The sequence below is a fragment of the Rattus norvegicus genome, chromosome 16 (genome assembly GCF_036323735.1).
Source record: "Rattus norvegicus strain BN/NHsdMcwi chromosome 16, GRCr8, whole genome shotgun sequence".
Lineage (NCBI taxonomy): Eukaryota > Metazoa > Chordata > Mammalia > Rodentia > Muridae > Rattus > Rattus norvegicus.
Window position 1 is genome coordinate 72,967,673 of NC_086034.1, and position 12,402 is coordinate 72,980,074.

Here is a 12,402-nt window from a genome sequence, read left to right on the forward strand (position 1 = left end):
GCTTGCTGCAGGCCCTGTCCTTCACTGTCAGCTTCTGAAACCAGCGAGGAGCAACAGTACTCTCTGTCAGAGTAGACTGAGAAAGTCAGAATGAATTACAATAAATACCAGCTGTTAAGTCTTCAGACTTCAATAAATAAACACGCGTTCCACGTTGTTCTGTTCATAAATAAGCGCAGTCCTTGCAGGTGATGGGGACCCAGACGACTAAGACCGTTTACTCGGAGGGACAGAAAAGTGGGCCAGCAAGATGGCAGTGCAGATAAAAGTACTTGATGTCTAACCTGACAACCCAGGACCCAGGACGGGGCGGGGCACACTCCTGAAGTTGCCCTCTGACCTTCACGTGTATGCGGTGGCACACACACACACTCACAGAGACATTACATTATTCTTTTAAAGATGTCTAGAAGGAAGATCTTTAGGTTGTTATAATTGTTTCACCCTTATTCAGCAAAGGGATTCCAGTATTTGTGTGTAAGATACTTAGTGCAGATGTGAGTACACACAGCCATCAGGAGCACTCTGGAGTCAGTTTTTCCAGTTCCCTCCTTCCGTCTCCGTCTCTGTGGCTTCCTGGAGTCTTCCCTCTTTGTGGCAAGCATTATTACATACCGAGTCATTTTGCTGCTCACAACTTACATTTTTGTGATTTTTTTTTTTCTTTCTTTGAGACAGGGTTTCTCTGTGTAATAGCCCTGACTTTCTTGGAACTCATTCTGTAGACCAGGCTGACTTCAAATTCAGAAATCCCCCTGCCTCTGCTGGGATTAAAGTCATGTCCTCCCAGTGAATATCTTTAAAGTGCATCTTCTCCAAATCCTGAAACGGGAATGCTGTAGCTTTCCTGACTCCTAACTCCTGTCTGCCTACATGGTAGCACTTGACCTTTTCAAACAAGGGAGCTGCTACTCTGAGCCGAGCTGACATCTAGTCTGTTACCAACTGACCTCATAAACAGTAGGCATGGTCACTTATCTTAGCATTATTGGTCAGTATTCATTATTCTGTATAATCCTTTTAATTAGGTCAGTGAAAATCCTGTCATAGTCTTCCTGCCAAAAAGCTATTACTCTTTTAACTACCAACTCTGGAGAGTTTTGCTTTATCTGTTGTGAGATGTCTCACTGTGGTCCAAGCTGGCCTGGAATTGAGGGCAATTCACCTGTGTCATCATTTAGAGTGTTGACATTAAAGCCGTTGAGCTACTGTGCCTGACTAGGGTTTCGTTTTTAATGTTTATGGGTGTTCAGCCTACATATTTGTATGTCTGTGTACCATGTGGGAGCCTGGTGTCCACTAAGGCTACAATAGGGCATCAGATTCCCTGGGACTCGAATTATAGTTATGAGCTGCCAAGTGGATGCTGGGAATCGAACCTGGATTCCTTAGAAGAGCAGCTTGTGCTCCCAATGCTTTTTAGCCATCTTTTCAATCTCTGGTTTTATATTTTTAAGATATTTTTATATTTTCATTATGCAGCTCTGGCTATCCCTCTATGTAGACCAGGTTGGCCTCAGATTAGAAAGATCCCCCTGCCTCTGCCACATGAGTGCTGGGATTAAAGGCCTGTGCCACCACACTGGCTTTTAGCTGGAGTTCTGTAAGAACCAATTTAGAGTTGTGTTTGTTATGAAATTACATTTTTAGGAAAAAGTCTATTAACGTCAAATGACATAAATGTCCAGAAGTTTATTCCCTTCAATGGACTAGGAGGTTTAAACCCAGAAGTCTAGTGAAGCTGCGATTGCCATCACTGATTCCTTAGACTGGGGCTTGATGTATACAGGCTGAAATGTGCATGTGAGGTGCTTTATTATCATGGGATAAAGTAGGGAGGCTGCAGAGTGATCATTTCATTTCTCCTTAGAGAAAAGTTGGAATACTCTGGAGGGGTAGTTTCAAGTTGTGGCCTTTTACAGAGGAGCAGAGGGTCACAGAGTTTCCTAGGTAAAACCTCGCTTTGTGCACACACTGCCTTCAGGTAGTGGCATTTGGAGCTCATAAGACAACAGTTCCTGATCCTTAGCGCACCCTCGCCCCATCAGCTGCTGACAGTTTAGTAAGGTGTTTTTTAGGTCAGCATGTACAGGCCTCGAAAAAAGGTTTCATAGATACCTGTCCCTTAACCTTTACTTCACAGCTAGTGGGAGACACTGCAGAACCTTTATTCTAAGCCTCAGTTCTGTTTTCCTGTAGTACGTTTTTACCAGTCAGTCCTAGTGTCTAATGACTACTACCCCTCTCGTTGTCCTTGGCTGAAGGTGAACAGACTTGCAGACTTCCTGTGAGAACTTCCAATGGCGTGCAGGTAGATGTGGTGGGCAGTCCTTAACACTGGGCCTCAGAGGCAGGGCTGGACTCCAAGCGCTTGCGCAAGTGGCTGGCGAACTCTATCTGGGTCTGTGATAAGACTTGGTTGATGATGGTCTTTGGCAGCCACCCCTGGGGTAGAGAGAGACGAGAGCGCTGGGATCCTGGGCATAGTTCTGTACCCCACATAGGCAGGGGCCCCTCAAACTTGGCCTTGTGGGTTAAGGGTACAGCTTTTGCTACCTTATTGATAAAGATGGATTCCCACTATATGACCCCAGGACATCTGTTGTCACCTGAAAGGTGACAGTTATCACCTACTGGGCCCAGGATCACCTTTTTAAATGGTCATAATTATATATGAAACTGATTTTTTCTATGTTAACTCAGGCTATCTTAGAATCTCAAATGTGTGTTCTTTCTACTTCTGCCCACAAGTACTGGAATTTATGACACTGCACCCAGCTTTTTAGATGAGGTGAAAGGAAGCTTTTATAGGTTCCATGGTGGCAGAATAGCAAGCTATGTTTAAGTTCATTGCTTATCCAACAGCCTGTGACTATCAAAACACAAGAGGAAGGCTGGCAAGATGGCTTAGTGGGTCAAAGTTCATGCCTAACAGTCTGAGTTAAGTTTCTGGGACTCAGAAAGAGGAGGGAAAGACCCAAGTCAACAGTGTCCTCTGACTTCCACATTGATGTGACACGTGAGCTCCCACATTCACACATGCACATCGTGCACACACAACAATTTTTTTTTTTTTTTTTTTTGGAGCTGAGGACCGAACCCAGATCCTTGCGCTTGCTAGGCAAGCGCTCTACCACTGAGCTAAATCCCCAACCCCAACAGTAAATGTTTTAGAAGTCAGTATGCAAGCGGCTTCTCCTCTCCATGGGAGGCAAGAGCATATTTCTGTGGCTGCTTCCTACTCCCAGGCCTCTCTGCCCCTCTCTCACCTTGAGGTCAATACTGAGCAGCCACGTGAGTTTGGTCTTTGAGGGACTTCCAGCCAGTGGATGAAGCACCATGCAGGTGGGACCGTGTTCAGCTCTGGCAAATGAAGAGTAGACAAGGCAGGAGGACGGGTTAGAATTCTTAGACTGGTTAGTTAGTTATACTTCTAGAGTCCCTTGTCTCTTAAAGTTCATCAGGAAGTCCTTTACCCTAATGCTGTGTGACAGTTGGCATGGACTAGTTCATCAGAACATGCTTGTTGTGGCTGGATGCCTCCTGCTGGGCCACCATTGTTAGAACCCAAAGCAGGAGCCTGCTCTAGCTTTGGGAAATTATTAGGATTCTTAGAAGTTCCGGGGAGGGTAGAACAAAGCACCTGGCTGTGGAAGTGGGGCTACTCTGGCCATTACTTTCTTGTTAAAGCTGACTGGGGCTAACAATTGGTTTCTTGGAGGTGGGGATCAAGGTTATGGCTCTGCAGTTTGGAGACGGCTGCCAGTTTTACCTGATGACACCGCTTTGCTCAGGCATCTCCCCAAAGTGTGTGGCCATGCCTGCCAGCACACAGGTGGAACCTCTACGCTTGGTACAGCGTACGCTTACGAAGTCTCGGGGCCCCACCAGGTTGCCTGCTGCTGCTGCAGCCAGCTCATGGGTGATGACTGTGTCTTTTCCAATCTTCTTCAGGACCTAACGCAGAGTTGGAGTCAGGACTCAGCAGTGATAGGCTAAGCACCCATAGTTCAGATCTGCATTAGCTTGGCTCCCTGCTGCCACACTTGGGCTTTCCTCACCTTGATTTCCTTGACATTTGGGTTCCACTCTCCCATGGCCTCCATGCGGTCCACCAGTTCTTCATAGAGTCTGTCCATGGGCTGGTCTAGCAGCACCTCCAGTCGGAACACCTTGCCCACACCTGGCACCACCTTACTTAGCACTTCATCTCCATTCTCCTGTTAGGGACAGAAGACAGCCAGGGGCTAGCGTTAGAGGAATTTATTCCTAGGCTAGGTCTAGACAGTACTAGGAAAGGGGACAGCAGGTCTACAGTGAGCATTTGGGTACCTGGATCTCAACCTGCTGTGGATCCAGTAGGTAGACACTGCAGCCATAAGCTCGTATGCCCACTGGAAGTGGTACCTTGGCTTTGGTTTTGGTGATGAATGTTGGTAGCATGGACGGTCCTTCCAACTGAAATGGCCTATACTTCAAAGCTCAAAGGGTCTGAAGGACAGACCTGGGAGTATAAGATGTCTGATCTACAACAGCTAATGAGATAGATAATGTTGGGTTCGTTGGTTTTCTGCTTTGTTGGCTCAATATGTCACTTTAGAAAGTTGGTGATTTACCCAGGGTTGCTTAGCAAAGAGCAGTGATAAGTCTTAGTCTGTTAGATCCTGTTAATCGGTTTCCATTACTTTAAGAGCTTGAGCAGCAAGGTGTTTCATCTGAGCCGTGGGTAATGAACACTAAACTTTTGTTGAAGATAAGGCCGCCAAAGTAGATCTAATCGAGCTACTGTTTTAACAGGTTTTGCTTCTGTGTGAGGATGAGATATTATCCACTGAGCTTGTCTACAGGGTAGGCTGCACAGTACAGAATGTACTCTAGCATTGTGCTGGTTGTAATGGTGGGTAGTATGTCCCCTAATACGTGTGGTTTCTACTGGGTGAGTGTACAGCTTTCAGAGGGTAGTTGAAATATAGGAATAACGTTTCTCAATGAGGTCTTACGGAGGAAGGGTTATCTGAGAACATATTCTTTGTTTGCTTGTTGAGGAAGGATCTTACTATACAGCCCTGGCTGGGCTGGAACTTGCTATGTAGACCAGGCTAGCATTATACCCCCAGAGATCCACATGCATCAGTCTCCTGAGTGCTGAGATTAAAAGGTATGCACTCTTACCCCCCACCTAATGATACATTCTTAGGAGAGTTCTCAGAGTAAAACTACTTGGCTGTTTATCGATTGCAAATGCAGCAGGAATCCCAGCAGGCCTTGGGCATGCTAGTGGGACTGTGGGTTTCTCAGAGCCACCTTTACTTACCTGCTGGCTTTCCTTCTTCCAGCCTTCCTGGTTGTTGAGTATGCCCAAGGCCTTTTGCATAGCTTCCTCTCCTTGCTGGATGTAGGACAGCTCCTGGTCACTGTAGAGTGTTGCTTCCAGTTGAGAACCTATATACATAGCCAAGGAAAAAAAGAAAACAAGGTCCTAGCCCATCCACAGCTCTCATCCCTTTGCTCTTTGAATGTGTTCAGTCCTCAGGGGAGATAAGATCAAAGCCATAGGGTCCTGACTCCAAGTCAAGGTAGACACAGGAGTTAGGTAACCACAGGCAGGGGACGGGCCTCATGAACACATTTGCACTGTAAGACTCATCACTAGCAGAAGCTCAGAAGCCACAATATTTACCAAGTAGAGAGCTCCGACGCCGGACCTGACCCATCCACCCAGGACTGGGGTCCCCTAGGGCTCTCCGGTTCAGCTCTTGGCCAATGGCTAGCACAGCTTGATGCCTCAGTCCTGCAGGAAGGGAAAGAAACTTTTGTCAAGGAGCTAGAAAGGCCATTCTGTCTACTCATCACATTATGAGCAAAGTGGATTAGACACAGCCCAGCAGGGATCCAAACTACAGCCACATCTCTAACTCCAAGTTAAACTTCCTCTAGCATTTCCAGGGCCCAGAAGTCTTTTACATCTTGAAAAATAGGGGTGGGCTGGTCAGCCCTTCCTGGCCATAGAAGTTTACCCGGGCCTGTTGTTAACCAGAAAAAGGCTGCTCGGTAAGTCGCTTATCAAGTAGGGTACACCGTCTCCCAAGGGTTGCCCCGCTGCCAAGGTCTGCCTCTTGGCCATCCAGTGAAAAGAGTCACCCCACCATCCTTTGCCCTGTACTTGTGCTGCCCAGCTCTCCTGTGTCTTCTCCTCTTTCCAGACACTGCCTCAGACTGACCAGTCACTGCTTCTTAAAGTAAAGGCTAGCTTCTGTATTTCTCAACCACTGTGGCAAATACTTGCCTGGGACCCTTGGTACAAACTCAGACCAATCCTGAAGGAAGGCAACATCAGTCCTAGCCCCAGAACAACAGGGACTTAGAGTAGAAGCTAGAAATTACAGAATTCAGAGGAGATATGGCACCTTAGTAACCAGGCCAAGTTTTTAGGTGAAAACCTGAGGTCTGGAGAAGAAAAGCTTTACCCAGGCCCCCAGTTAAGAGGCACAGCTGGGACTAAAGCCTAGGTGGCCTATCTCCCACCCAAGATCTTTACCACAAAACTGTGTTGCCTAGAGGCTCCTGGCAAGCTGTGCCCCCGGAGACTCACCTTTCATGTTCCGCATATGTCTGTAGGAGCTCCCAGCACACAGCTTGAATGTAGCTAGTAACATGCTTTCTGTGGTAGTGCTGCAGTTGCTGCTGCTGCTCCCAGGGATTTGTTCTTCCAGAGCCTTTCAAGGTCCTGAGTCCTGCAGCTGGCTCAAAGCAAGTGCTCTGCCTTAAATGCTTCCAGCGGAAGGCTGTGCATCATCACTTGAGATAAAAAAGCCATCAGTCACTGTGCAGAGGGTCAAGGATGGAATGATTGCCTCATACTGCAGTGCTGACCAAGGTGGGAGGGGGCAGACCAGACTCGGCAGGCAGGGGAAACCAGTGGTCACCGAGATGGGGCAAAGGGCATAACTTCTCCAAAGTTTTAAATGGAGACTTAAAGCCCTGTCCTCAAGCTCCAGGTTCAGCATTCACTTAAATGCCCAGTAACTGGGGTGAATCAAAAACTATACAGAAACTCTAGCCAAAAGAGGGAGCCAGGGCGGAAGAACCAAAGGGTGAGTTCTTGCAAGAAGATAGAACCAGGCTTGGTGGCACACGCCTTTAATCTCAACTCTCCCAGGAACAGACAAGTAGATCTCTTGAGTTCAAGGCCAGCCTGGTCTACATAATGAGTTCTAGGACAGCAAGGACTACACAGAACGACCCTGTTGCAAAAGAAAGAAAAAGCTGCAAGACCATCAGGTCTGGAGGATGTCAATAGGTGCCTCAGAAACAAACAGGATGTCCATGTCAGGGCTAGGGCAATATCTCAGGTCCTCTGGCTGGCCTTGGTTCCTTCCACATGTGGCCTCCTAAGCACCCCCTGTGTTCAGTAGTTCATTTAGACATCCACTCCATTCTACCTTCTCATTCTGGGGACTGTCTGGATATGAGATGACACATCCAGTAAGCGTTCAAGGCCGAGAGTAACTTAGGCCTAGGTTCAACCCTGCTCCTGGCTCACCCTTAACTCATGCAGCTAAGGCTGGCCAGGCCTGCTACAGGACTTGACCTGTGCGCAAAGGTGAGAAACACAAGTGACTTGGACATTGGCTTTTGTCGGTATTCACTTTTGGTATGTACATGATCCTATGGTATTGGGCAAAAATCTGGGAAGCCTTAGAATTAATTGCCTCAGTTGCTCCCAGACATGCCTGGCAGGGAAAAGCTCTACCTCTCAGCATGGCCCTGACAAGATAGCTTCCTTTCCACATACCTTTGAGACTACTTTTAAGCCAAATTCATACATCAAGAATGTCGTCAGCAGGTCACTAGGTTTGTGTTTTCGCAGACCCTGCCTCCAGCAGGATACTTTTGTACCCTGTCACTACTATCTCAAGGCAGGACACTGCCTTCAGGCAACTGGATAAGTGGATATTTGTGGAACCACATGGGACAGCCAAGGCCTACAGCCTGCACTTCTGTCCTGGTGAGGTTGTGTGAGAGGTCTTGTGGGAGCTTCTGACTTGAGGCTCCAAGGTCTAGTCCCAAAGGCCTGCTCTCCTGCCAGGGCTCCTTTTGTGCATCCAGCTTTCGAGTAGCTTGTTCCCTTGGTGCACACCCTCCCAATCAGTGCCCACTGGAGAGCTGTAACCCGGTTCTTGATTCTTGTCTCTTTTGTGGAATTAAGAGTATTGGGCTGAAGAGAAGACTTAGCAGGTAAGTCTACTGACTGCTCTTCCAGAGGTCCTGAGTGCAGTTCCCAGCAACCACATGACGACGCACAACCATCTGTAATGGGATCTGATGCCCTCTTCTGGTGTGTCAGAAGATAGTGACAGTGTACTTGTGTACATAATTCTAAAAAAGTAAAAATGTCTAACCTGGTCTGTCGTCACACTTGCTATGTAGCTCAGGCAAGCCTTAGATACTGATTGTCCTGCCTGTGAGCATACTCTGCCATACCTTTTTCCTTGGGATTAATTCCCACAGGTACTGACTGCTTCCCTCCTAAACCATGGTTGGGTCCAGCACTCGGTTCCTATGTGGACAGAGTGTGCTTATTCCTGTTGGGGCCTTACTTAGGGAAACAGCAAGGGACACAGACACTCCTTCGGCTCAGGAAACTGGCCCACAGGCGTTACTTCCAGCCCTCAGAGAGGCCCAGAGAAGACAGACAGAAGCCCGCTGCCTCTTTGCAGTCTGTGCCTAGGCAGATGGTGTGCTGGCTGGCCGGCCGGCCGGCTGAGCTTCCTCCTATCCATTGCTTGGTACACGTGCTTCTCCAGATACACGTGGGCCCTCCTTCAGGGAAAGTGGTAGGGAGTTGGGAGGGGGTTGTGTGGGACAGGCCATACAGATAATGTTCAAGGCCTCGCTGTTGCCATTCTGTGGAGAATTATGGCATTCAAGGAAGGAGGGGGTAGTGTGGCCAGACGAAAACACTAAGGCATACAGCTGTTGCTGATGTCAGAGCTTGCCATTGACTCAGGGAGGGGGTGCTGAATGACCTCCCCCAGTGCCAAGACTTTTCCTCCTCTTTTTATCCTTTCCAGGCTGAATGACTACTTAACTCTTGCTGTTCCTCTGAGCAAAAAAGGTTAAGAAAGGTCTGGGAATGCCCTCTGATTCTGGGCATCTAAATTTGGCTTTCCCGTTTGATTAGAGCAGAGCATCCATGGAAGGAGACTGGTTGGACAGAGAGCAAGGCTTAGCAACAGAAAAGGGAACTCTACTATGTACTCAACAGCCCTATACTGAATGTCCACTATGTCACATAGACTCAAAGGTGAGGTACTTTGCCTGTGCAGGCGTGAGGGAGACAGGAGTGCCACATAAGAAATATTCTTGCCTCTGCTTCTGTAAATGCCTAGCACTGCTAATCTTCCCCACCCCCACCCCCGGCCCTTTGAGTTCTATAAAGTCGTGTCTGGCTTCTTTATTTTTTTTCTTTTGGATTTGCCTTCAGTGTATGCCTGTGTACCACTTATGTGCCTGGTGCTCAGAGGCCCAAAGGGGGCGTCAGGTCCCTGGAATTGGAATTACAATTATGAACTGCCACGTGGGTACCCTTAACTGCGGGGCCTGACCCAGCTTTCCAGCTTCTCTGTAAGTGCTGGGCAGTTCACTATGTTGTGGAGGCTGGCCCTGCCTCAGTTTCCCTGGTAGCTAGGAGTGACAGGTGCACACCCACTTACCAAAGCTTACTTTTGACTCAGCCACGTGGTAGCTGTAAGACCTACTGAACGAAGAACAGCGCCCGCAGGACAACCTGGAAAAAGACTGGAGTGGGGGTGCAGAGTGAAGGGTGGACACGAGTTTAGTTCCTGGAAGGCCAGCCTTAAGGCTCCTCCTCCTGACTGGGCCCTACTTCACTCCATGTTTCTCTGAGCTGTATCTTCAGAAACTTTGACACAGATCGTGACACCTGGAATCTGGCCTGCAGCTAAGGCAGTGCGTGCGTCAGCTGTCCTCACCTTTGGTATGCTGCTGGTCCCTGAAGGGTCTGACTCAACTCGAACTCACATCTACATTTTCACCCACTTGTCTTCGATGAGACTTAGCCACTCACCCATCTGTCCTTCCAACAGCCTTGCAGTGAAACCTACTATTTCAGGCATCATTCAGATGCTGGGGCTACAAGATCAAGCAGATAGAAAATCCCTTTACTTGGTTTGGTCGAGAAAGGGTCTCTGTAGCCCTGGCAATCCACGAACTATGTAGACCAGGCTAGCCTCAAAATCAGAGACCTTGTCTCTGCCTCCCAAGTGCTGGGATTAGACGTGTGTGCCACCAGCAATTTTAAAGACAGGGACTCATGCAGCCCAGGCTGGCCTCCAGGTCACACAGTGCAGCAGAGATTGGCCTTAAATCTCCAACCTTCTTGCCTTTCAAATGCTGGAATTATAGACACGGGGCCATGCATCAGAAACCCCAGTCTTAAGCATTTACTTTGGAGATTGACTAAATAATGATAACTTTTGTCAGCTGTCCATAGTGAAAAATAAAGTCGGAAGGGAAATGGGTGACTTTCTCCTGCTACTCCAATGCTGGGGGCTAGAACCCAGGGCCTTGTGCATGCTAAATGAGCTTTCCCTCATTGAGCTACCCTTCAAATCCTAGAGATGGTGTTTTGAAAAGGTAGTCAAGGATGACTTGACTTGAGCACAGGTCTAAAGGTAGAACGAAAAGTATTCAGGCAGTGGGAAGGTATTTGTGCAAGGAAGGTAATCATCAGGGGTTAAAGTCAAAGCTACGACAATCCACATGTACGTCTTCCTTTCCTAGTTATAATGGACACATCCAACCAGACCATATTGCTTTTCAAGTGAGTCACTCTCAGAAACCTGTACTTTTTACAAACACCAGCATTAACATACATACACACATTTTACATGCAACCTAACTTCATTATACATGGTGTACTTTTTTTTGTCTTGTTTTTGCATCTTCTTTTGTATTCTATTCAGAGTAGAGAGCAGAGGATGTTGTGGTTTAATAAGCAGAGCATGAAATAAAATATGAAGGGCCTGGGGAGACATTAAAAAAAAAGCCAAACAGCCTGAAACAGACACTCTCCATTATTTCTGAATGCAGATGGCTACACGCAGAGCTCTGGGGGATTGAATTCTCCCCTGTGGAAAGCAATCGCCCAAGCTGGTAGCAGCTTTTAGGATGAACTGGAATTGGCCTGCAGTAAAACAAGACCATATCTACAAAGGCAGTGGTCAGAGCACTGCTTTTCAGTACAAACACAGGGAAGGGCAGCTGAAGCAAGCCCGTTGGCTGAGAAGTCAGAGAGAGGAAGCAATCCTGACAGTGTAACTTTTAAGGTCAATTCCAGGCTGCTGCATGATAAAGACCGGAACCCTCATACAAGAATGTCCCTTTCCCTTTTATAAGGCATATCTGTTACTTTACTGCACTGAAATTGCTGACTGATACTGAAATAATCACTAAGTGACCTACAGCTTCTGAAGGTGCTAAATGTTCTGACACACCAGAGCTCAACTGACCAGTCACCCTGCTGTCCGTCCCTGCACAAGGATGTCATTTCACCTAGGCATGTGACATGTAAACTCTGTGTTCTAAGCAAGCGTCTACTACTTACTCAGCCAAGGACAGCAACTCCAACAGCACTGTCAAACCAATGCAACAAAGAATCCACATGCTGATGGCTTAAAGGCTAATGTTTTTTAAACACTCAAGAACATAAAGTGTATTTCATATTGCAGTATGAAATAGTCCACAAACAAGAAAGAAAAGAGTATTACTGTCCAAAAGATTATAAAAAACAATGAATCTGAGATAAATTACTGAGAATCCTTTCAATGTGCCAATAAGGCAATTTCTACACTGTTGCCTCATTCCTCATTCTGTGTATTAAACCACACTGCTTTAAAAACATGCCATCTGTTAGACTTACCACACACTCATTACTCAAGCCAACAAAATGTAGTGTCATCATGAATCAGTGTGACTAAACACCATTTGAGGGCTTTTTGGAGGGTGGGGTTCTTGTGTGTATGATCATCTAAGCAAAAGAGGATCAAAACTTAAATGTAATGGACTTGAAAATCTAGATAAATTAATGTAAGACTGAGGAGAAAGCATATTGTGACGAGATTCTTACAGTTTGGAAAAGCTGTGGGCACAGCAGGTCAAGTTTTCTAAACCAGAGGCTTCTGTTGTAACCAGTGCCTTGAAAACTCAAACTAAAAACTTATCAGGTATAAACATGAAAATGGGAATGGGAAAGGGCAGGCATATAGAACGTCTTCCTGAGGAGCAGCCACATGGACAGCAGGTATCCTAGCATACAGATACTCACGCCTCACATTACGTTAAAGTTGGGAATTTTGTCTTTTCACCAGAAGCAACTCC

At 47.0% G+C, this 12,402-nt stretch overlaps 1 protein-coding gene across 1 annotated transcript; it reads right to left on the bottom strand.

Moving 5' to 3' along the window:
* Window positions 1–2,151: 2,151 nt before the first annotated feature.
* Window positions 2,152–6,775, bottom strand: Star (steroidogenic acute regulatory protein). The gene is made up of 7 exons (NM_031558.3): window positions 6,593–6,775; window positions 5,681–5,791; window positions 5,315–5,442; window positions 4,062–4,220; window positions 3,773–3,957; window positions 3,270–3,363; window positions 2,152–2,445 (listed from the first exon to the last, which is right to left on the bottom strand). The coding sequence occupies exons 1-7, from the start codon at window positions 6,654–6,656 to the stop codon at window positions 2,332–2,334; spliced, it is 855 nt and encodes a 284-aa protein (NP_113746.1). The 5' UTR covers window positions 6,657–6,775; the 3' UTR covers window positions 2,152–2,331.
* Window positions 6,776–12,402: the final 5,627 nt, after the last annotated feature.